At 54.1% G+C, this 21,951-nt stretch overlaps 1 protein-coding gene across 15 annotated transcripts; it reads right to left on the reverse strand.

Moving 5' to 3' along the window:
- Nucleotides 1-1,381: 1,381 nt before the first annotated feature.
- On the reverse strand, nt 1,382-21,939 carry SLC25A45 (solute carrier family 25 member 45). 15 transcript variants are annotated; one of them, XM_063643132.1, is made up of 8 exons: nt 17,311-17,514; nt 16,741-16,795; nt 14,961-15,004; nt 14,696-14,767; nt 14,205-14,390; nt 11,654-11,912; nt 11,372-11,511; nt 1,382-1,659 (listed from the first exon to the last, which is right to left on the reverse strand). In XM_063643132.1, exons 2-8 carry the CDS (start codon nt 16,775-16,777, stop codon nt 1,651-1,653), a joined length of 747 nt encoding a protein of 248 aa, XP_063499202.1. In that variant the 5' UTR covers nt 16,778-16,795; nt 17,311-17,514; the 3' UTR covers nt 1,382-1,650. The 15 variants fall into 15 exon arrangements, with proteins under 15 accessions (XP_063499202.1, XP_063499208.1, XP_063499189.1 ...); XM_063643138.1 differs by lacking the exons at nt 1,382-1,659; nt 14,205-14,390 and adding exons at nt 10,023-10,396; nt 17,546-17,904 and having other exon boundaries at nt 17,311-17,396; XM_063643119.1 differs by lacking the exon at nt 1,382-1,659 and adding an exon at nt 10,023-10,396 and having other exon boundaries at nt 17,311-17,518.
- Nucleotides 21,940-21,951: the final 12 nt, after the last annotated feature.

The raw sequence follows: 21,951 nt of genomic DNA on the forward strand, positions 1-21,951 counted from the left end.
GTTCCTTTGCCTTTTTTTTTTTTTTTTTTTTTTTGAGACGGAGATTTGTTCTTGTTGCCCAAGCTGTAATGCAATGGCGATCTCGGCTCACCGCAACTTCCACCTCCCGGGTTTAAGTGATTCTCCTGCCTCAGCCGCCCGAGTAGCTGGGATTACAGGTGCGTGTCACCATGCTCAGCTGATTTTTTGTATTTTTAGTAGAAATGGGGTTTCACCATGTTAGCCAGGCTGGTCTTGAACTCCTGACCTCAGGTGATCTGCCTACCTCGGCCTCCTCAAGTGCTGGGATTACAGGCGTGAGCCAGCTGGCTGCCCATTTTTAAACTGAGTGATTTGGTTTTTGCTATTGAGTTGTGTGAGGGAATTTTTTATTAGTTGGACTTAATCTCTGGAAAACCTGAAGATCCTGATTTAGAATGCCCCCTGTTTGAAAAATGTGTAGTTGCCGGGCAGGGTGGCTCACGCCTGTAATCCCAGCACTTTGGGAGGCCGAGGCAGGTGGATTACCTGAGGTCAGGAGTTCGAGACCAGCCTGAGCAACATGGTGAAACCCTGTTTACTAAAATATACAAATTAGCCAGGCATGGTGGCAGGCGCCTGTACTCCCAGCCACTCGGGAGGCTGAGGCAGGAGAATTGCTTGAACCTGGGAGGCAGAGTTTACAGTAAGCCAACATAGCACCATTGCACTCCAGCCTGGGTGACAGAGCAAGACTCCTTGGAAAAAAAAAAAAAGAAAAGAAAAAGAAAAATGTGTAGTTACTTCCACGAGACACAAGGGGACACTACTAGCATGATACATTCATTTCCTAGAGGCAGGCATCCCAGACCGAAGGGAGTACAGGGAGCATACACGTGGTTCTGAATTCATGGGTCCAGATATTCCTAAGTTTTTTCCACCACAAAGGAAAGGGGCAGGGTTTGTTTATCAACTCCCTTTACTGGTGGGTGGAGGTTTTCTGGTCTACCTTTCACTGCATGGGTAGCCCCTTCCAGGATCCATAGGAATCTACTATGAGCCTTGGTTTCAGCTGCCCCACCACATGTGGACTCAAGGTCTAATCTGTTCTCCGCAGTTCCTTAATGTCCAAGGTCATGGAGTTATCAGCATTTGGCCCAGGGGCGGCCCCAGTTCCAACACCTTGATTTACACCCTTTCTTGTTTTGAAGGGATCCTTGGGAAGTTCCCTTACTTTTTGCAAAGTTAGCAATGGTTTTGAAACTATCTTTGTTTGTTTATTGAGACAGGGTCTCCTTCTGTTGCCCAGGCTGGAGTGCAGCGGCAAGACCATGACTCACTGCAGTCTCAAACTCCTGGCCTTAAGCAATCTTCCTGCCTCTGCAGCGGGATAATTAAGGAATCAGAGAGACCGAGGGGTTGAGGAGGAATTATTTAATTATTTAGATGCACCCACCCAGTCGGATTAACATCCAAAGGACTGAGCCCCGAACAAGGAATCCGGTTACCTTTTAAGCATTTAGTGGGATCGGGGGAGATTTGTGCAGGGGGAAACATTACAGAAACGAGAAACAAAGACAGTTATTTAAGACATGCATTACATTATTTCTTACTTTTCAAGGAACAACATGTTTTATGACTTGAGATTATCTGTTTAGTGACCTTGCAGCTGCACAGCTAGAGAAACAGGGTTCACAATGCCTGGGAAAGGGAGAGATAAGGCTCACTAGCCACAGAAAAACAGTCAAATTTTTTTTTTTTTTTTGAGGTGGAGTCTTGCTCTATGGCCCAGGCTAGAGTGCAGTGGCGCGATCTCGGCTCACTGCAAGCTCTGCCTCCTGGGTTCACACCATTCTCCTGCCTCAGCCTCCTGAGTAGCTGGGACTACAGGTGCCCACTGCCACACTCAGCTAATTTTTTGTATTTTTAGTAGAGATGGGGTTTCACCGTGTTAGCCAGGATGGTCTCCAACTCTGACCTCAGGTGATCTGCCCACCTCGGCCTCCCAAAATGCTGGGATTACAGGTGTGAGCCACTACGCCCGGCCTGCCTACACATTTTTAAATTTCTTTTAATTCTTGTTCATCTCAGCTTCCCAAAGTTAAAAATTATATTTATTATCACTGATAGAGAATCTAATTGCTTTCCAGTAGGAAGGCACTACATAAATTCTGGAGCACCAGCCTGCCACAGGGGAAGTGGGGAAGAAGACCAGCTTGCTTCCTTTTGTTTATTCATTCACTCATTTGTTCAATAAATATTTATCTATTTACTTATTTTTGAGACAGTGTCTTGCTCTGTTGCCCAGGCTGGAGTGCAATATGTCATCATGGCTCACTGCAGCCTCAACCTCCCAGGCACAAGCGATCCTCCCATCTCAGGCTCCTGAGGAGCTGAGACCACAGGCGCACGCCACCATACCCAGGTAATTTTTTGGGTTTTTTTGGTGTTGTTTTTTTTTTTTTTGAGACGGAGTCTCACTCCGTCACCCAGGCTGGAGTGCAGTGGCACTATCTTGACTCACTGCAACCGCCAGTTCCCAGGTTCAAGCGATTCTCCTGCCTCAGCCTCCCAAGTGACTGAGACTACAGGCATGCACCACCATACCTGGCTAATTTTTATATCTTTAGTAGAGACGGGGTTTCACTCTGTTGGCCAGGCTGGTCTCAAACTCCTGACCTCAGGTTATCCGCCCACCTCGGCCTCACAAAGTGCTGGGATTACAGGCAGGAGCCACTGCGCCTGGCCATTTTTTTGTATTTTTGCAGAGACGGGGGTCTCGCTATGTTGTCTAGGCTGGTCTCAAACCCCTAGGCTCAAGTGATCCTCCTATCCCGGCCTCCCAAAGTGCTGGGATCACAGGTGTGAGCCATCGCACCCAGCCAACAACTATTTACTGAGCACCTCTATATGCCAGCTAGAGTTTTGACAAGAGCTAACACAGGGGTCTCTGCTTCCCAGACCTCATAGTTTAGAGGAGAGACAGATGTAACCCAAGGGTTACACGAATGAGAGTGTGTCATTATAGACTGATGAAGGGGGACACTGTGAGAACACGGGCCAGTGGTTCTCAAGGCGTCACTCTCAGCAGCAGGAGCAGCATCTGGGCAACATAGTGAGACCCTATCTCTAACATAACGGAAGGCAAATCTTGGACCTGCCCCAAGCCTACTGAACCAGAAACGCGAGGGTGGGACCCAGCAATTTGTATTTTCACAAACTCCCCAGGTGATTCCAAACAACAGGCATAAGTCAAAGGAATGTGATCAAGGTTTCCCTAAGGAAGTGTGGCTGAGCTGAGAGCTGAAGGCTGGGTGGGAGGCACACAGGTAGGCAGAGGGCATATGCGGCCGGGCACAGTGGCTCATGCCTGTAATCCCAGCACTTTGGGAGGCCGAGGCGGGCGGATCACGAGGTCAGGAGATCGAGACCACGGTGAAACCCCGTCTCTACTAAAAAATACAAAAAAATTAGCCGGGCGTGGTGGCGGGCGCCTGTAGTCCCAGCTACTCGGAGGCTGAGGCAGGAGAATGGCGTGAACCCGGGAGGCGGAGCTTGCAGTGAGCCGAGATTGCGCCACTGCACTCCAGCCCGGGCGACAGAGCGAGACTCTGTCTCAAAAAAAAAAAAAAAAAAAAAAAACAGCCTGGGCAACATATTGAGACCCCATTTTTACAAAAAATAAAAATAAAAATTAGGCTGGGGGCAGTGGCTCATGCCTGTAATCCCAGCACTTTGGGAGGCCGAGGCAGGCAGATCACCTGAGGTCAGGAGTTTGAGACCATCCTGGCCGACATGGCGAAACCCCGTCTCTACTAAAAATACAAAAAATTAGCTGGGTGTGGTGGTGGGCACCTGTAATCCCAGCTATTGATGAGGCTGAGGCGGGAGAATCGCTTGAGGCGGGAGAATCGCTTGAACCAGGGAGGTGGAGGTTGCATGAGCCGAGATCATGCCACTGCACTCCAGCCTGGTCGACGAGCAAAACTCTCAAAAATAAATAAATAAATAAATAAAATTAGCCTGGGCATAGTGGCTCACGCCTGTAATCCCAGCACTTTGGGAGGCCGAGGCAGGCAGATCACCTGAGGTCAGGAGTTTGAGACCAGCCTGACCAACATGGAGAAACCCCGTCTCTACTAAGAAAACAAAATGAGCCAGGTATGGTGGCACATACCTGTAATCCCAGCTACTCGGGAGGTGACACAGGAGAGTCACTTGAACTCGGGAGGTGGAGGTTGCGGTGAGCCAAGATCGCACCATTGCATTCCAGCCTGGGCAACAAGAGCGAAGCTCCAAAAAAAAATAATAATAATAAAATATAAATAAAAATTAGCTGGGCAAGGTGGCACACACTTGTAATCCCAGCTACTTGGGGGGCCAAGGTGGGAGGATCACTTGAGCCTGAGAGGTTGAGGCTGCAGCGAGCTTTGATCGTGCCACTGCACTACAGCCTGAGCAACAGAGCGAGACTGTCTCAAAAAAAAAAAAAAAAAGAAGAAGGGCATGTGCAAACGTCTTGTGGTGGGAGGGAGCCTGATGTGCTTAAGGAACCAAGAGAAGGTGCACGCTTGCAAGCCTTGCAGGCTGCGGGAGGGAGCTTGCCCTGGTTCTGCAGAGGACTGGGAAGCCACCGAGGAGCAGGGAGACTTGGGGAGAATTGTACTGCCAAAAGTTAAAGTACGTGGGCCAGGCGTGGTGGCTCACACCTGTAATCCCAGCACTTTGGGAGGCCAAGGGGGGCAGATCACAAGATCAGGAGTTCAAGACCAGCCTGGCCAAGATGGTGAAACCCCATCTCTACTGAAAATACAAAAAATTAGCCGGGCGTGGTGGCGGGTGCCTGTAATCCCAGCTACTCGGGGGGCTGAGGCAGAGAATTGCTTAAACCCGGGAGGCGGAGGTTGCAGTGACCCGAGATCTTGCCACTGCACTCCAGCCTGGGCGATACAGCAAGACTCTGTCTCAAAAAAAAAAAAAAAAAAGTTAAAGTACATGTTCAGATCTGAGACAGGACCAGGGCTGTGCTGTTAGGATTGGTAAAGAGGGAGTGGAGGCCAGATGCGGTGGCTCACGCCTGTAACCCCAGCACTTTGGGGGGCTGAGACAGGGGGATCACTTGAGCCCAGGAATTCGAGACCAGCCTGGGCAGCATAGTGAGACCCCCCTCTCTAAAAAATTGGGAAGGAGTAGAAACCTTTCAAAGGGTTAAGAGGAGTTAGGAACTATTTTGGCATGGCGGCGGGGAAGAGGGAGAGCTCCTCTGGGGCATTGGCCCGGGCTGGGAGCTGAGGGCAGCAGGGCAGGCTGGGGGAACTCGAAGTGCCTTTGGGACATCCGAGGATATGTGACCAGAGACAGCAGTGTGGGCCTGGCACTCAGGAGCCTAAGCAGGCTGGAGACACCAGTTAAGTCACATTCACAGCATGGACCCCCTTGGCTCAGCTGTTTCCTGAGTCTGGTCAAAGTTATTTAAGCCAGAGTCATCTCGTGGTTGTGTCATCTCCCCCTTTCCCTGTGCATGTAGCTTTCCCCAGGCTGGAGTGCGGTGGGGAAAGCCACAGGGAGTGTCACTATACACATAAGTTAGTCTCCTGGAATTTCTTCAGCTGTGGTCACTGCTAAAAAAAGAAGTATGACGCTGGACAACAGGAGTCCAATGGGACTTTATTTAACATGTTTGCTCAAGTTATCAGCTCTTTGCAAGTGACCGACAGACACCACCTCCTTTGTAACCTCAAAGCAGGTTGACAGACTATCTCCCAGTTCTTAGGGATTTCTTCTGTCTAAAAGAGTTCTCAAAAATAACAGCAACCTGAGATACCATCTGTTAAATCCTTAAGCAATATCACATGCATCTTATGAGACCCTGCTGATTAAAAACATCTAGATTTTTTTTTTTTTTTTTCTGAGACGAAGTCTCGCTCTGTCATCCAGCCTGGAGTGCAATGGTGCGATTTTGGCTCACTGCAACCTCCGCCTCTCTGGTTCGGGTGATTCTCCTGCCTCAGCCTCCCAAGTAACTGGGACTACAGGTGCGTGCCACTATGCCCGGCTAATTTTTTGTATTTTTAGTAGAGACGGCATTTCACTGTGTTAGCCAGGATGGTCTCGATCTCCTGACCTCGTGATCTGCCCACCTTGGCTTCCCAAAGTGCTGAGATTACAGGCATGAGCCACCACACCCGGCTAAATTTTGTGTTTTTTTTGAGCTGGAGTCTCTCTCTGTCACCTAGTCTGGAGTGCAGTGGGGCAATCTCAGCTCACTTCAACCTCCACCACCCGGGTTCAAGAGATTCTCCTGCCTAGCCTCCTTAGTATTTGGGATTACAGGCATGTGCCACCATGCCTGGCTAATTTTTGTATTTTTAGTAGAGATGGGGTTTCACCATATTGGCCAGGCTGGTCTCGATCTCCTGACCTCAGGTGATCTGCCCACCTTGGCGTCCCAAAGTGCTAGGATTACAGATGAGAACCACCGTGCCCGCCAACATCTAGATTTTTAGAATCTCTCTGGCCCCTTCCTGCCCCATCTGTGTCTTTCTGCCCTCCCCTCCAATAGTGGCATCTCCTCCTGGGGCCTCTGTGCAGGAGGAGTGAGTTATTTGCTCACTAATCACACCATACTAAACCCTAAACTCACTCCAGGACTGTTCTGCCAGCCGAGTGGGTAGCCTTTGCTATGAGTTGGTGGAAAGAACTTGGGCCTGGAACTCCCTGGTCCCACCTGAGTCTGGCTGTAAAGGTAGAGTTTAGAGGAGGGGCACTCCAGGCTCTTTAGGAGACGCCTGTAGATAGAACCAGAGAGGGAGAACGGGAGCGCATTTAACTAAAGCCAAAAAAATAAATTTTTTTCATTTTACTCCCTTGCTAACTGCTTTTTTTTTTTTTTTTTTTTTTTTTGAGTTTGGGAGCAGAGGTTTAATAGGCAAAGGAAAAAGGAGAACAGCTCTCTCTCTCTCAGACAGAGGGGCACCCAAAGGGGAATTCCCGCTAACTGGTAATTTGATGAGAAATAGCAAACGACAGAGGACCACTCTGACCTGCCCTCCTGCCTACTTCCTGCACTGTTTATAGGAGCCCACCACCTCCTCCTCATGCGTCCTGTTTGCTTCCTTCAAGCCACTGGCTGCCCAGTATTCTGACAACTGCTGTACCATCGCTGCAGTGTCCAGCCTGGAATCCCTGGCACTGTGGTGGTGCTGGATGGGCTCAGAGATTGTCCGATCAGAAGGGATCACAGAGGAAAGCTGGGGGTGGTGGCTCACGCCTGTTAATCCCAGCACTTTGGGGGGCTGAGGCGGGAGGATCACTTGAGGTCAGGAGTTCCAGACCAGGCTGGCCAACATGGCAAAACCCCGTCTCTACTAAAAATGCAAAAAATTAGCCGGGCATGGTGGCATGCACCTGTAGTCCCAGGCAGGAGGATCACTTGAACCCAGGAAGCAGAAGTTGCAGTGAGCCGAGATCGTGCCACTGCACCCCAGCCTGGGTGACAGAGCAACACACCATTTCAAAAGAAAAAAAAAAGGGGATCACAGAGGAAACTGAGGCACAGAAAGGGCAGTGCCTGCCTCAAGGCACCTGGGAACCGGCCTCAGGTGGACCTTGTGTTTTCCATAGGAGGAGCAGAGACTGCTAGAAACTAGGAGTTCGAGTCTCTTCCACCATACACCTTTCTCAGCCCGAAACGGCAGCACATTCCCATGATCAGGAGCCCCCAGAACACCGATTCTTAAACTTTAGCATGTGTAGAAATCCCTGGGAGACCTTTTCACAACACAGATTCCTGGGCCCCATCCTCAGAGATTCTGATTTGGTAGGTCTGGGGTGGGGCCTGAGATGCTGCATCTCTTTTTAAAAATTATCATCATTATTACTATTTGAGACAGTCTTGCTCCATCACCCACGCTGGAGTGCAGTGGCACAATCAAGACTCACTGCAGCCTCAACCTCCCGGGTTCAAACAGTCCTCCCACCTCAGTCTCCCAAGCAGCTCTGTCTACAGGCACAGTGCCATCACACCTGGCTAATGTTTAAATTTTTGGTAGATACAAGGTCTCACTATGTTGCCCAGGCTGGTCTTGAACTCCTAGCCTCAAGTGGTCCTCCTGCCTCAGCCTCCCAAAGTGCTGGGATTACAGATATGAACCACTGTGTCTGGCCAGATGCTGCATTTCTAATAAGCTTTGCTCCACAGACCACACTTGATTACCACTGACTTAGAAACTCACAGCACCAGCCTGGGCGCGGTGGCTCACGCTTGTAATCCCAGCACTTTGGGAGGCCGAGGAGGGCGGATCACGAGGTCAGGAGATCGAGACCACGGTGAAACCCCGTCTCTACTAAAAAAAAAAAAAAAAACAAAAAATTAGCCGGGCGTGGTGGCGGGCGCCTGTAGTCCCAGCTACTCGGAGAGGCTGAGGCAGGAGAATGGCCTGAACCCAGGAGGTGGAGTTTGCAGTGAGCCGAGATTGCGCCACTGCACTCCAGCCTGGGCAACAGAGCGAGACTCTGTCTAAAAAAAAAAAAAAAAAAAAAAAAGAAACTCACAGCACCTTACCCACTGAGTTAGGGGGAAGCTTGCTAAACTGTTGCAACAAGGGCCTAAACTGTTGCAACAAGGGCAGAGCCAGGAGCCTCAGGTCTGTAATCCCAGCACTTTGGGAGGCCAAGGCGGGTGGATCACATAAGACCAGGAGTTCGCCGGGCGCGGTGGCTCACGCTTGTAATCCCAGCACTTTGGGAGGCCAAGGCGGGCGGATCACGAGGTCAGGAGATCGAGACCACGGTGAAACCCCGTCTCTACTAAAAATACAAAAAATTAGCCGGGCGTGGTGGCGGGCGCCTGTAGTCCCAGCTACTCGGAGAGGCTGAGGCAGGAGAATGGCGTGAACCCGGGAGGCGGAGCTTGCAGTGAGCCGAGATTGCACCACTGCACTCCAGCCTGGGCGACAGAGCGAGACTCCGTCTCAAAAAAAAAAAAAAAAAAAAAAAAAGACCAGGAGTTCGAGGCCAGCCTGGCCAACATGGTGAAACCCTGTCTCTACTAAAAATACAAAAACTAGTTGCAGATGGCCTCTATCTGCAGCACATGATCCGGTGAAGGAGAGCTCTGATGAGCACGTGACGGAGTATGGTCCCAGCAGGTCTAGCCCAGGGTGGTGTGGGGGGAGCTGAACTTAGGTGACTCGCGGAAGACCCCCATGTGCCCAGGTGGAGCAGGGTAGCTAAGTAACTGGACACTGGGGCTGGAAGTTCAGAGGCATCTAAGCAAGTTGTATGACTTACCCGCGGTGTGACCTAGGACAAATTACATAATGTCTCTGAGCCGAGGCTGCCTCTCTATCAACTGTGATCAGAACACTGCGATTGTTTCTATAGGGAGGCCCCAGTAAATGGCAGGAATTCCAGTCACCATGAGGTGGACTCACGTTGATCTCAGACCAGATAGGGACATTAGTGGGTACAAATGGCCCTTGATGCTCAATTTTGTTGTCAGTTAAAAGAACCCTCTCAGCCAGTTTTTAATTCCCACTGAGCAAGTGAGATGGGTAAAGAAAAGAACAGTGGCCCACTCCTGTAACTGCAGCTCTTTGGGAGGCCAGGGTGGGAGGGCTATCTGTGCTCAGGAGTTCAAGACAGGCTGGGCAACAGAGTGAGACCTCCTCTCTACAAAAAAATTAAAAAGCCAGGTGCGGTGGCACACACCTGTAGTCCCAGCTACTCGGACTAGGGTGGGAAGATGGCTTGAGCCCAGGAGTTCAAGGCCACACTGAGCTATAATGGCACCACTGCACTCCAGCCTGGGCAACAGAGTGAGACTCTGTATCTAATAAAAGAAAAAATAGAGAAAAGAAAAAGCAAAAGAAAACAAGCGCCATTGGCTGGGAGTGGGCAAAGCACACAGACCCCCAGCTCCCAGCATCCTCCACTGCAGGTGACCTCGAGAAGGGTCAGAGCAGGCAAATGGGGGCTGGGGGGTTCAACGGAAAGCTGTGTGGCAAGACCAGGGAAGCAGGTGTGGCAGCTGGCGTGGAAGAGACAGGTCAGGAGTACAGTCGTATCATTTAACAAGCATTTATTGCACACGTCTGTTCAAGCACCAGGCTCAGGCTGGAAACCACCCAAAGCGCAATCCCTGACCTCAGGGAGCTCACAGTCCAGTGGGGAAGCCGAGAAGCAAATTAACGACTCAGAAGAAGCGCAGGCAAGTGCTATGATCAAGGCATGTGTGCGGGTGGGGTGTCTGGGAACCCCAGTCAGCCTCAGGTGGGGAGGTAAGTCAAGGAAGGGCGAGGAGACCGGGCTCAGCCTGGGTCTCAGAGGAGAGCGGGGCCAGCCCGGGGGATGGTGGAGTCACCCTGCCGGCCACTGTGCACTGCTGGCCAGGCCCGGGCAATGAGAGCACAACTTGTTCAGCGTCCAGGAAGCAACCCTAGGAGAACAAAGCCTCGTGGGGAGGGAGGAACCTGGAGGGTGGAAGGAGTTTGGGCTTTTCCTGAAGGTGATGAGAGCCACTGAAGGATTCTGGGAGAGGAGACCTAGGGTTATCCTGGGTCATGGGGGAGAGAGAGCTTTGAAAGGCAGGGAGGTGGGAGGCAGCAGGGACTCTCAGAAGCGGAGTCTCAGAGCTCCTTAAGAGGTGAAGGTGGCCGGGTGCGGTGGCTCATGCCTGTAATCCCAGCACTTTGGGAGGCCGATGCGGGCAGATCACGAAGTCAGAAGATCGAGATCATTCTGGCTAACATGGTGAAACCCTGTCTCTACTAAAAATACAAACAATTAGCCAGGCGTGGTGGTGAGCGCCTATAGTCCCAGCTACTTGGGAAGCTGAGGCAGGACAGTTGCTTGAACCCAGAAGGTGGAAAGGCGGAGGTTGCAGTGAGCTGAGATCACACCACTGCACTCCAGCCTGGGTGACAGAGCAAGACTCCATCTCAAAAAAAAAAAAAAAAAAAAAAAAAAAAAAGAGGTGAAGGCACAGGACAGGGGCTGGGATGTCACCAGCACCACTTGCCAGCTCACTTGTGCCTCATGCTCCCTGTTTCACAGATGTGGGAGGCAAAGGAGTCAAGGCCAGCTACACAGGGAGGCTGCACAGGCCCCTGGCTTCCGGCTCCCACAGGTGTCTGCCCAGCCCAGATCTGCACGGGTGGGAGGCACCTTGGTTAGAAGGGCTGAGCCCCTTGCACTGATTTGCAAGCTTTCAACCTGGCCTCCAATCTCAAACTGGCCTCTGGGCCATGGGCCTGATGGGGAGCTGCTGGCATTGCCACAGGGCTCATCCCCACCAGCGGAGGAGATATTCGTAGCTGAGGAAGGTGACAGCATTGACGGGAAAGGCGCGGGCACTGTTGATGGTGACCCCCCGGAAGAAGACCCCCAGTCCTTCCTGCCGGACGCTGCTCACCATGCAGTCCAGCATCCCTTGGTACACTCTGCGTCTCAGTCCATCCATCTGCATCCGGGACTTGATCACGTCTAAGGGCGTGGCTGCCACCCAGGAAGCAATGCCTGCAAAGCCCCCTGCCACCAGCACTGTGGCTGAGCCTGGGGCAGAGGAAGCCCAGAGCAGGGGTCAGACCCAGAGCACAGCATCCTCCCCAGACCCTAATCTCCCTCCCCAGTCCCCACTGGACCCTGCCTGCTACTCACACCTCTGTCCCCCATCCTCTCACGCCACTTTACTTACTGGGATTCTGGCCTTCTGGTGTGTACTGGCGACAGAGCCCTTCATAGGTGATGAAGTAGATCCCCATCGTGGGGGTGTCCCTCAGCGTCAAGGCCCAGGCTCCTCGGAACAGCCCCCGGGGCCCCTCCTCCCGGAAGATGGAGGCTGCACAGTGCACCGGCCCCTGGTACCGGGGTGGGGGGCTCCCTGGCTGGGCCCTTGGCTCTGTCTGGTTTTGTAGCCGGACTTTGATGAGGTCAAAAGGAGCCAGACAGTAGGCCTGTTGGTGATGAAACATGAGGGCCCCGGGTGGGGCTTTGGGCTGGGAACTGGCCCCTTATATTCACAAGAGGAAGGAGGCAGGCAGGGGGCCGCATCTTTCAGTCCCTCAGGAACCCTGCCAGCGCCCAGCCTCTCACGTGCATGTGTGGCTGGGATGGCCAGGATGTCTGCATGCGACGGGGACAGGCCACCTCCCTTGGCATCAGGCCCAAGAGTGAGAGGCACTGCCCCCTCATGCAACAGTGACCAACTTGCCTGGCCTGCAGCAGGCACTCAGAACAAGCCTGGATTCTTTTTGCAGGAGCAGGTTGGTTTCTGGCCTCCCCAAAGCCGGCAGTGAGCATACCTGTACGGTGAGCAGGGCCAAGTGAAGGATTCAGCCTGTGACTGTGAAATAGCAAAGAAATCACCCTTTCCCAGGGTGGAGGAGGTACCCTCGTGAGTGTTGTTCTCCTGCGCCCACCTCTCAGAGGCCCGGGGGGCACAAGGCCAGCCCCTCCTGCCTCCGGAGAGGCAAGACTCCTTCCCATTAGCATCCCACCAAAGAGGTTTCTGAGTGTGGGAAGGTGGGTAATGGGGGGACTTGGCAGGTGCTAGGGCTCTTAGCATCGGCGGAAGCAGACGCTACACAGATTTGGGATGGAATTGGGGCTGGGGTCCTGGTGAGGGTCAGTGCTGGGGGGATGTAGAGGGCGATGGGGGCAGTTAAGGTTTGGGTCAGAGATGCCACTAGGTCAGGATAGCTTTTGGAGTCCAGGTGAGAATCGGGGTCCATGTCAAGGCTCGCCTGTCTCTGAGGGATTTATCTGTTTTTTGCTTGTTTGTTTTGTGACAGGTACATGGGCTCAGTTCCCCAGCCCTGGAGATGGCTGATGGCGATGGGGGCTGGCGGTCGCCTCCGGTGGTAGTACTTAGAGTGTGGCAGGCCAAGTTTTCGTTTGTTTACTTTGGCCCCAGGAGTAAGGGTCGTAGGTTAGGGACCATCCCTTGGGAGATGGGGCCTTGTGCCGCCCTCCAGAGCGTGCTGGCAGGGCTGAGCTCAGGGCTTCGGGAGGTGTTCTGAGCCCTGAGGTCCTGGGGGCTGAGGACATGGCTAGGCTGACACCAGGTGACAGACACCCCCACAGGGGTGGTGGAGTGTCAGATGCCATTTCAGAAGGTCAGCTTAGGCCAAGCCCAGGGCAACGTCTGTGCCCATCAGAGGCTGTCAATCCCTGCCTCTTCTTCCCACTCCACACTAAAACACATTTTTCCTCTAAGACTCTGTTAAACTAAAGCCACAGGTTTGACTGTAAACCCAGACTCCATCAGCGGCCCTCACAGTCCCCACTTCTGCTTTCCAAAGAGCTGGAGGGGGCAGGGTGACTTAGAAGCCAGGCCCGGCCACTTAGCTGAGGGCTTCGGTTCTCTTCCTTGTGTTTGTGGGATATGGCTGGCGAGGCTCAGGAAACCTATAGGTGACGCCTCGCACAAGAAGGGGCAGAAGAAAAGCTGGGGCCTCCGGGGGTCTCATTAATCATTAATTCATTTGAAGGAGCAGCCTGACTTTGTCCTTTGTCCTTGCTCTCTGCCCCATGAAGTGTGACAAGGAACTGGGGGCAGCTGCCCAGGAGAGGGCGGCCCTGGCTTGCGGCTGGGGTGTGAGTGGGTGCTGGGTGCACCCTCTCCCTGCTTATGCTCACAGGACCCATTCAGCACCAGCTCCCACTGGAGGCGGCTGGTCCCTCTTCCCTCCATCTGCCCCTCTAAAGCCCAAAGCCCAGATGACGGCAGTGACTGAATGGTTAATGCCCTGCTGGGCCGGGCCTCAAGTGAGGCTCCCAGGTCGTGGCCACCCAAGCACTGCAGGTGAAGGGTAGAGCCGGGCAGGGCCAGGGGAGTGTCAGGACCTCATCAGGACCCGGCCAGAGGGGCTGGGCTCACAGCTCTGCGGGGGACTGGCAGTTCTCCAGGGTCAAAGGTCTCCTTGGGGAGTGGGCTCCCCACAGCTCTGAGGCTGGCAGATCCCTCTGGAGAGGGGCAAGCCCCATCAGCTGGAGCGAGTGGCCCAGGCTGCTTCTCCTGGCACCCTCCTGGCACTGTCCACCAGCTCTCTCTGCCTTTTGCCCCCTCAGTTCCCCACAGCCCTCCCCCAAAGGCCTGCAGCCTGGAAGGCCACAGCACAGGCCTCTTGTTCCCCTCCAGGAGGCCGTGCCTCCACAGCTGTGGGTCGCCAGAGCAGGGTGGGAGAGGACAGAGCGAGATGACCATCCCTATGACACCTGTGTGTGCCCACTCACTGCCCCCTCACCTGCAGGAACCCCCCGGTGCAGCCCGCTAGGAAGATGTGCGTGTAGCTGGGCGGTTGGGCCCGCCGCTCCCGGTGGGAGGTGGCCGTGAGCACCAGTAGGGTGTTGCTATAGACCCCAAACAGGACAGAGTTGACCACAGCTATGCTGGCAATGGGGAAGCTCATTCCCTTGAAGAAGCCCAGGAGCTGCAGAGAGACACAGTGGCAGTGGAGTAGGCACCGTGGGGCCTCCCCTTTGTCCTCTCCAGCCCGGGCAAGGCAGCCTCTGGCTGGAAACTGCTCCCAAGTCCTGCCACAGGGAGGTGGGGACAGGCGGGGACAGGCTGAGGCTGCGCCGCTGGGGTGCTAGGCTACCGCCCAGGCCCCCCAAGGATCCTAGACTTGGTCTTCTCTCCTCCAGGGGCAGAACCCTGCTGGAGAGGGAAGCTGGTACCAATGGCCCCAGATGCCTCCCCCAAAGAGGGAGGACCCCAAAGGAGTGGGCCACTCACGGACTCATGGCGGTAAATCTTGACCATGCAATCAACGATGCCCCGGTAGGTGGTCTGGGTCTGCAGCCGCACCTGGGTGGGAGGACAGAGCAGGTAGGGTGGCGGGATGGGCAGGTGGGCCAACCTTTCCCTCTGCCCCCTCAAGCAGGATGCCAACCAGCAGGAGAGGCAGGAAAGGCAAGATTAGCCAGGCCTGATCTCAGGGCACCCTGACATTTGGGTCAGGTGAGATTGTTCATTCCTCTGGTGCCTCTCCTAAACTCACCTTTACAGTGTCAAACGGGTGTCCCAGGACCAAGCCCAGAGCTCCTGTGGTGACAAGAAGGTGCTATGAGTGAGGGCCCTCGTACCAGGCCCAGGAAGCAAGTCCGTGCCAAGAGGAAAGAGGGGTTCAGGCAGGAGGAAGGAGAGCAGGGCCATCTCAGACACGTGTAGCCACCTTCCTGCCATGCTCTAGAGTCTCCAGCTGCCCCTGACACCCCCTCCACACAGGCACTTGGCCAGGAAGGCACTGAGACAAGGGAGTAAGACCCCAGGCCCCACCTGAGGATGCACACCCAGGAGGGAAGAGCCAGCCAAAGACGCACGTGTCCTCGCTGGAGCCCATACCCGGGTATCCCACTGCATATGAGCCGCGGGACTCTGGGTTAATCACCCAGGTTCCCGCCTCTCCGAGAGCTTTACTCTTCTTTCTTCAACTCATAATGTTGTCGCCGGGATCCAGAGCAGGCCCTGCTGCCAGCTGGCCACGCAGAACTGCAGGGCCCTGATGGGGGTCATGCCTGGGCACCTGCGGAAGAGCTTCTACCCTCCCCTCCACCTGCCCACTGCCTAGCCCTGCCCTCCACAGCAGAGGCTGGTTCTGGAGCTTGGGGGAGGTCGCACCCCCAGGAGGCAGGTTCAGAACGTCCCTCTCTTTCTCCTAAGAGGAATGCCACCCAGAAGCTGGGCTGGGACCACAGCACAACAGGCCTCAGGGCCTGGGACTGCGGCCCACAGCCAGGTGGGGCAGAGGCCCAGAGGGAACTCAAGACAGCAGGTGAGGTCAAAGGTGAACTTCTTTGTAAGCCCCACAGGGTGGGCCTGGAGAGCAGGGCTGAAGGTATAGGGTGCTCACCTGGCTCTCCCGCCCTCTACAGGTGTCAGGCAGAGTGGCCTTGGAAGGCAGAGGCAGCACCCTCCCACCTGTGCCTTCCTCTCTTCTCCCCATCGGCCACTCCCTGGAGGACTGGGGACAGCTGGCTCTGGGGTGCTCCATGGAACCCAGACTTTTTTTTTTTTTTTTGACACAGGGTCTTGCTCTGTTGTCCAGGCTGGAGTGCAGTGGCATGATCATGGCTCATTGCAGCTTCAACCTCCTGGGCTCAAGGGCCCCTCCCACCTCAGCCTCTGGAGTAGTTGGGATCACAGGCATGCACCACCAAGCCTGGATAATTTTTGTACTTTTAGTAGAGACAGGGTTTCACCACATTGGCCAGGCTGGTCTCAAACTCTTGACCTCATGATCCACCCACCTCAGCCTGCCAAAGTGCTGGGCTTACAGGCATGAGCCACTCACTGCTCCTGGCCTCTCATTTCTTATAGAGACAGGGTCTTCCTATGTTGCCCAGGCTGGTCGCAAACTCCTGGCCCCAAGTGATCCTCCTGCCTCAGCCTCCCAAAGTGCTGGGATTACAGGTGTGAGTCACCATGCCCTGCTTTTTTTTTTTTTTTTTTTGTGGCAGGGTCTCATTCTGTCACCCAGGCTGGAGTGCAGCGGTGCAGTCATAGCTCACTGCAGCCTTGAACTCCCGAGCTCAAGCAATCCTCCTGAGTAGCTGGGATGACAGGTGTGAGCCATCATGCCCAGCTAATTTTTTTGATTTTTTGTAGAGACATGGGCCTCCCTATGTTGCCCAGACTGATCTCAAATTCCTGGGCTCAAGTGATCCTCCCACCAGGTTGGAACTCAGCCTTTGGTTTCCGCTCCTTCCATGTCACCCATCTTCCCCAGGGAGTGACCTACCATTGGGTGTGATGTGACAGAAGGAAGAAAAATGTCTCACCAGAGATCCAGCCAGCCACAAATTCCTCCACCGGCATTGTCTGGGCTTTCGGGAACTGGCGGCTCCAGCAGAGGAGACAGAGTTGAATTCCCCCCTCTCCCTCCCCTGGCCCACGCTGATAACCTCCCACTAATGTTTAACCCTGGTGGGAAGGTGAGAATTGGCCTGGTGCCTGGACCTCCGGCAACTGGCAGAGGGGAGCCAGCCAGTTCCGGTGACCCTGGCCACCTGGAGGAGTCGTGCAGAGTACAGTCTCACGGGCCAGGCGTGCCGGGCCACAGGGGCCCTGATCCCCGAGCCCGGCCAATGATCCTCGCTCTGGGGATGGCAACTGGGTCCCTGCCCCATGGTCGTGCCCCTCCAGGTCTGCCTTAGTCAGCAAGAGGCAAGCCCCTGCGTGCCCAGACAGCCCAGCTCCACTCCCATTCATCTCCACCAAGGGGCACGGCCACCCTCATGCCACAGAGAGAGGCCGGGTGCGGAGGGATCGTGGCCACCAGGGGGTAGGCCCAGCCCGCAGTTGCCGCTGCGTGGCAGGGTGGGGAGGAGCCACTCCCAGGAGTGACTCACCAGGCCTGGCTGTTCTCTCCAGGGTTGTTTACGACTCCCCCAACTCCCCCGTGTGAGTCAGAAACACAGCCTTCCTCGGCCTCCTCCTTCCCAGGGGAAAGATAGGGGTTTTGATTAAAGTGCGTGTTGATCTGCGATGGCCCCGTTCTGCTCAGTCAAAACCAAAACCCTTTCAAGGATCTGTGAGCCACAGGGTGCCGCCCATTCTCCTCTGACCTCACGTCCTGCCACCCACCCCCTTGCTTTCTCTGCTGCAGACTCTTCTTCAGTCAGCCTTCTGCCTCCAGGCCTGCAGACTGGCTTTTCCCTCTTCCTGGACACTCTTGCCCTGGCACCCCTCCAGCTGGGGCTCAAATGTCACCACCTCGGTGAGGTCTGCCCCGCCTCCCCAGCCGGAGGCACCGCTGGCTCTTCTTCTCTTTCTCCATCACAGTTATCACCCCTACATGTGATGGGAAGAACTTGTGTGTCTGGGCAGGTTATCTCTGGGTGTTCTGTTCACTGTGGGTGAGAGCCACGGGGTGGGCTCTCAATAAATCCTGAGTGACTGAATGAACGGAAATGTCAGCCAGCAGCATCAGCGGCAGCCTGGGGCTCCAGTTCCCTCTTCCCACCGCCAAACGGCCCTGGGGAACATCAAGGCCCAGTGACACCTGCACCCTCCCCTCCAGATCTCCCCACAGCTCCTAGTCTCCTATGGGAGACACCCAAGGCCCAGTCCTGCTCACCCTTCTCCCTTCACTGCGGCCAAGGCAGAACCCAGCCATCCCTGCTGCTTTCTCGTGTGTGGACAGATTCTGGAAACAGGACCTCCCACCTCCTGCCTCTGGAGCTGCCTGGGGATCTTTGGGCCACCCCCAAAGATCATCCTGAAAGACCATCCCCAAAGACTGGCCTCTTGTGGTGGCTTGGGCTGCAGTCCTGGTTCTGCTTCTTATTCCTGAAACTGCCTTTGCAAAAACTATAACTGATACAGGCCGGGCGCAGTGGCTCACGCCTGTAATCCCAGCACTTTGGGAGGCCGAGGCGGGAGGACCACCTGAGGTCAGGAGTTTGAGACCAGCCTGACCAACATAGTGAAACCCCATCTCTACCAAAAATACAAAAATTAGCTGGGTGTGGTGGCGGGCGCCTGTATTCCCAGCTACTTGGGAGGCTGAGGCAGGAGAATCACTTGAATCCGAGAGGCGGCTGTTGCAGTGAGCCAAGATCATGCCACTATACTCCAGCCTGGGCGACAGAGCGAGACTCTGTCTCAGGAAAAACGAAAAACAAAAAAAAAAACTACAACTGATACATTTATGACAGTGAAAGAGATCTGACCTAACTGACTCCATCTTGCTTCTAACCTCCAAGCTGTCCTTGCTCTCTCCTGGCCATAGGCTGAACTAACTTTGGGAGGAACTCAGTCTATAGTTTAGCTTTGAAACAAAGATGATAACAGCTCTTTCCCAAAACAAATCCTGTTCCTGCCTGGGGACTAGACTGCCTTTGTAGAACTAACAAATTAGCCACAAGATTAGAAAGTATGGTTTAGGAGTCATGCAGCTGGAGACTGCAAGATTCTGACCCTCCCCAAATTGCTCCTGGGGATAACATCACTATTGTAAAACCTCAGATCAGGGCCTGAGATATTTTGCAGACCCTGAACTTGATGGATCACCTGGCACCACTCAGATCCATAAACTGGCTCATCTGGTCTTGTGGTCCCCACCCAGGACCTGACTCAGCACAAGAGGACAGCTTCAACTCCCTATGATTTCATCTGAGATCCAACCAATCAGCACTCCCAACTCACTGGCCCCCTACCCACCAAATTATCCTTAAAAACTCTGATCCTGGAATTCTCAGGGAGACTGATTTGAGTAATAATAAAACTCCAGGCCACGCACGGTGGCTCACGCCTGTAATCCCAGCACTTTAGGAGGCTGAGACGGGCGGATCACAATGTCAGGAGATCGAGACCATCCTGGCTAACATGGTGAAACCCTGTCTCCACTGAAAGTACAAAAAATTAGCTGGGAGAGGTGGCGGGCGCCTGTAGTCCCAGCTACTCCAGAGGCTGAGGCAGGAGAACGGCGTGAACCCGGCGGGCAGAGCCTGCAGTAAGCCGAGATCATGCCACTGCACTCCAGCCTGGGCGACAGAGGGAGACTCTGTCTCAAAAAAACAAAACAAAACAAAACAAAAAACAAAACACTCCAGTCTCTCGTACAGCCAGCTCTGCATGAATTAAACTCTCCTTATTGCAATTCCCTTGTCTTGACAAATTGGCTCTGTCTAGACAGAGGGTAAGGTGAACCCAATGGGCGGTTACATTATGTCCCTCAGTGATGTTGAGCAACCTCTTCTGTGGGCCTTGGGGTCTATTATTGTTTGCCAAAGTAGGACGGCAGTCAGGCTAATTGATGTCTAAGCCTCTCGGCTCTAAAGGCTGGAGGCTGCCTCCTCCCTCACTTCAGAATGGGTCTCATTCTCTTTTCCAATCTCACCGCCTCACCCCAGTTCAAGAAAGACCCTCATTCCCACTTCCCTACGGCCTTCCTGAAGGGAAGCCCACCTACGCATGGCGTCATCTTATGAATCTCTAGCTCACGACCTCCAAAATGTTCTTATTGTCTGACACGCCTGCCCCGTATCTGTCATCCTGGGGTTCAAGGCCTCCCCCATGGTGCCACCCACCTGCTATGCTCTCACCCAGCGGGGGTCTTTCCTGGGGTCCTAACCATGCTCATGCAGTTCCCACTACCTGGAATGCCTTTCCTTCCCCACCATCAGCCTCCTGGACTCTCTCCCAGTGCCCCTCCTTGACTAGACCCGGGTTCTAGCCTCCCCACCACCACCACAGAAACTGCCAGGTGTCAGTCTTTGACATAAAACAAGATATGATACTCACTTCTTAGTGAGTTCTAAGGATTAAAGCACTTTAAAAAGTGGCTGGCACGTAAATGGCAACTGCTAATACTTATTTCCACTCTCAGGACGCATGAGAATGACACAGGAAACAGGGGAAAGAACCTGGCCCAGTGCCCTGCACACAGCAAGTGAGAAGAGACTTTTCCTGCCTGTAGCATTTCATAGTTCTTAAGGCAATGCTGTCATCTTCTGTGGTTTTATTTATTTTTTTGGAGACCAAGTCTCACTGTTGTCCAGGCTGGAATACAGCGGCAGGATGGCGCTATCAGAGCTCACTGTGATCTCAAACTCCTGGGCTCCAGCGATCCTCCTACCTCAGGCTTCTGAATGGCTAGGACCACAGATGTGTGCCACCACACCTGGCTAATTTTTGTTTTTTTTACAGATGGCGTCTCACTATGTTCCCCAAGCTGGTCTTGAACTCCTGGCCTCAGGCGATCCTCCTGCCTCGGCCTCCCAAAGTGCTGTAGTTTTAAATGTGCTGTTCTCCTGGGCTTCTTTCTCTTTCCCCTCTTCCTTAACTCACCAATTAAACCACAACAGACACTTTCTGACGGCAGGGCCATGTCTCCCCTCAGTCTCCATCCCCTGACCTAGCACAAGCCCCGCATCTAGTAAGCATTCAAAACAACACTGAACTCTTCTGCTCCTGCTTCACTCTGGCTGGGTGGAGAGGCCATGGAGATACAGTGTGTCCTGGTCTGAGGGTCCCAGAGCTGAGAACCAGGAAGAAGATGCCTACCCCCACTGGACACCCTTCCCTGCAGCCCACATCTGAGCTTCCTCAAGTCCTTAGGTCACATCAGCAAGGCAGATGTGATGTCATGGGCTCAGCTGTGGGGCAGTGTGGATCATAGGAGGGCAGGCAGAGCTGGTTCACATACCGAAGAAGGCTGGATTGGGTCAGGAGCTAGAGCTGCTTTCCAATCCCAGGGAACCAGGGCAAAGTGAACCCACTGCCCTCCGTTCCTGATCACCAAGCCCACTGCTGTCACTTGGGACAACTTCTGGTTCCTCTGGCCCTAGAAGGTGCCCCATGGACTTATTTTTCTCCCTGAGTTCCACATCTCAGATGCACACACGCTGCATTACCAGGACATGTCAGGGACATGGCCCTGAGGGTAAGTGGTTTCACACCTGCCTCTTTGAGGCCCCAAGTCTCCTCCCAGCCTGGGAAAACCTCAAGGTCTCCCAGGCTGTTGTGTAAGATAGCAAGGGCTCATGTGACTGCTCCCTGGAAAAACAGAGTGTCTGTCCTGGTTTTCTGACGTAGACATATATTAATAATCATTTGAGAGTAGGGATAGTCCTTGGGGGTCATTGAGTTCAACCTCCTCATTTTACAGATGAGGAAAACTGAGGCCCAGAGGAGAAGGGACTTGTCCAGGATAAGCCTGGGCCAGGACCCATTCTCCTGACCACTGCCGAGAGCGCTAAGGTACAGGACGCTGCCAGCGCCGCGTGGATCCCTGGCACATGCCAGGAAGTGTCCATTTCACAGGCAGGGAACTAGCCCGGAGACCCAGCGTGGGCATGCCAACGCCCCTAGCCTGATTCTCGAATCTTCGCCAAACCCTCTTACAGGCCAACAGTCGGGGCCTTTGTGAAGGGAGACACCCTGGATTACTCGGGTGGTGGCGGGGCTGGTAGGTGACGCGGCCACCCCACGGGCGTGACGACACACGCTAGGCGGGCGTCCGGGCATGCGCGGGCCGCGCGGGGCGG

Source organism: Symphalangus syndactylus, chromosome 1 (assembly GCF_028878055.3).
Source record: "Symphalangus syndactylus isolate Jambi chromosome 1, NHGRI_mSymSyn1-v2.1_pri, whole genome shotgun sequence".
Classification (NCBI taxonomy): domain Eukaryota; kingdom Metazoa; phylum Chordata; class Mammalia; order Primates; family Hylobatidae; genus Symphalangus; species Symphalangus syndactylus.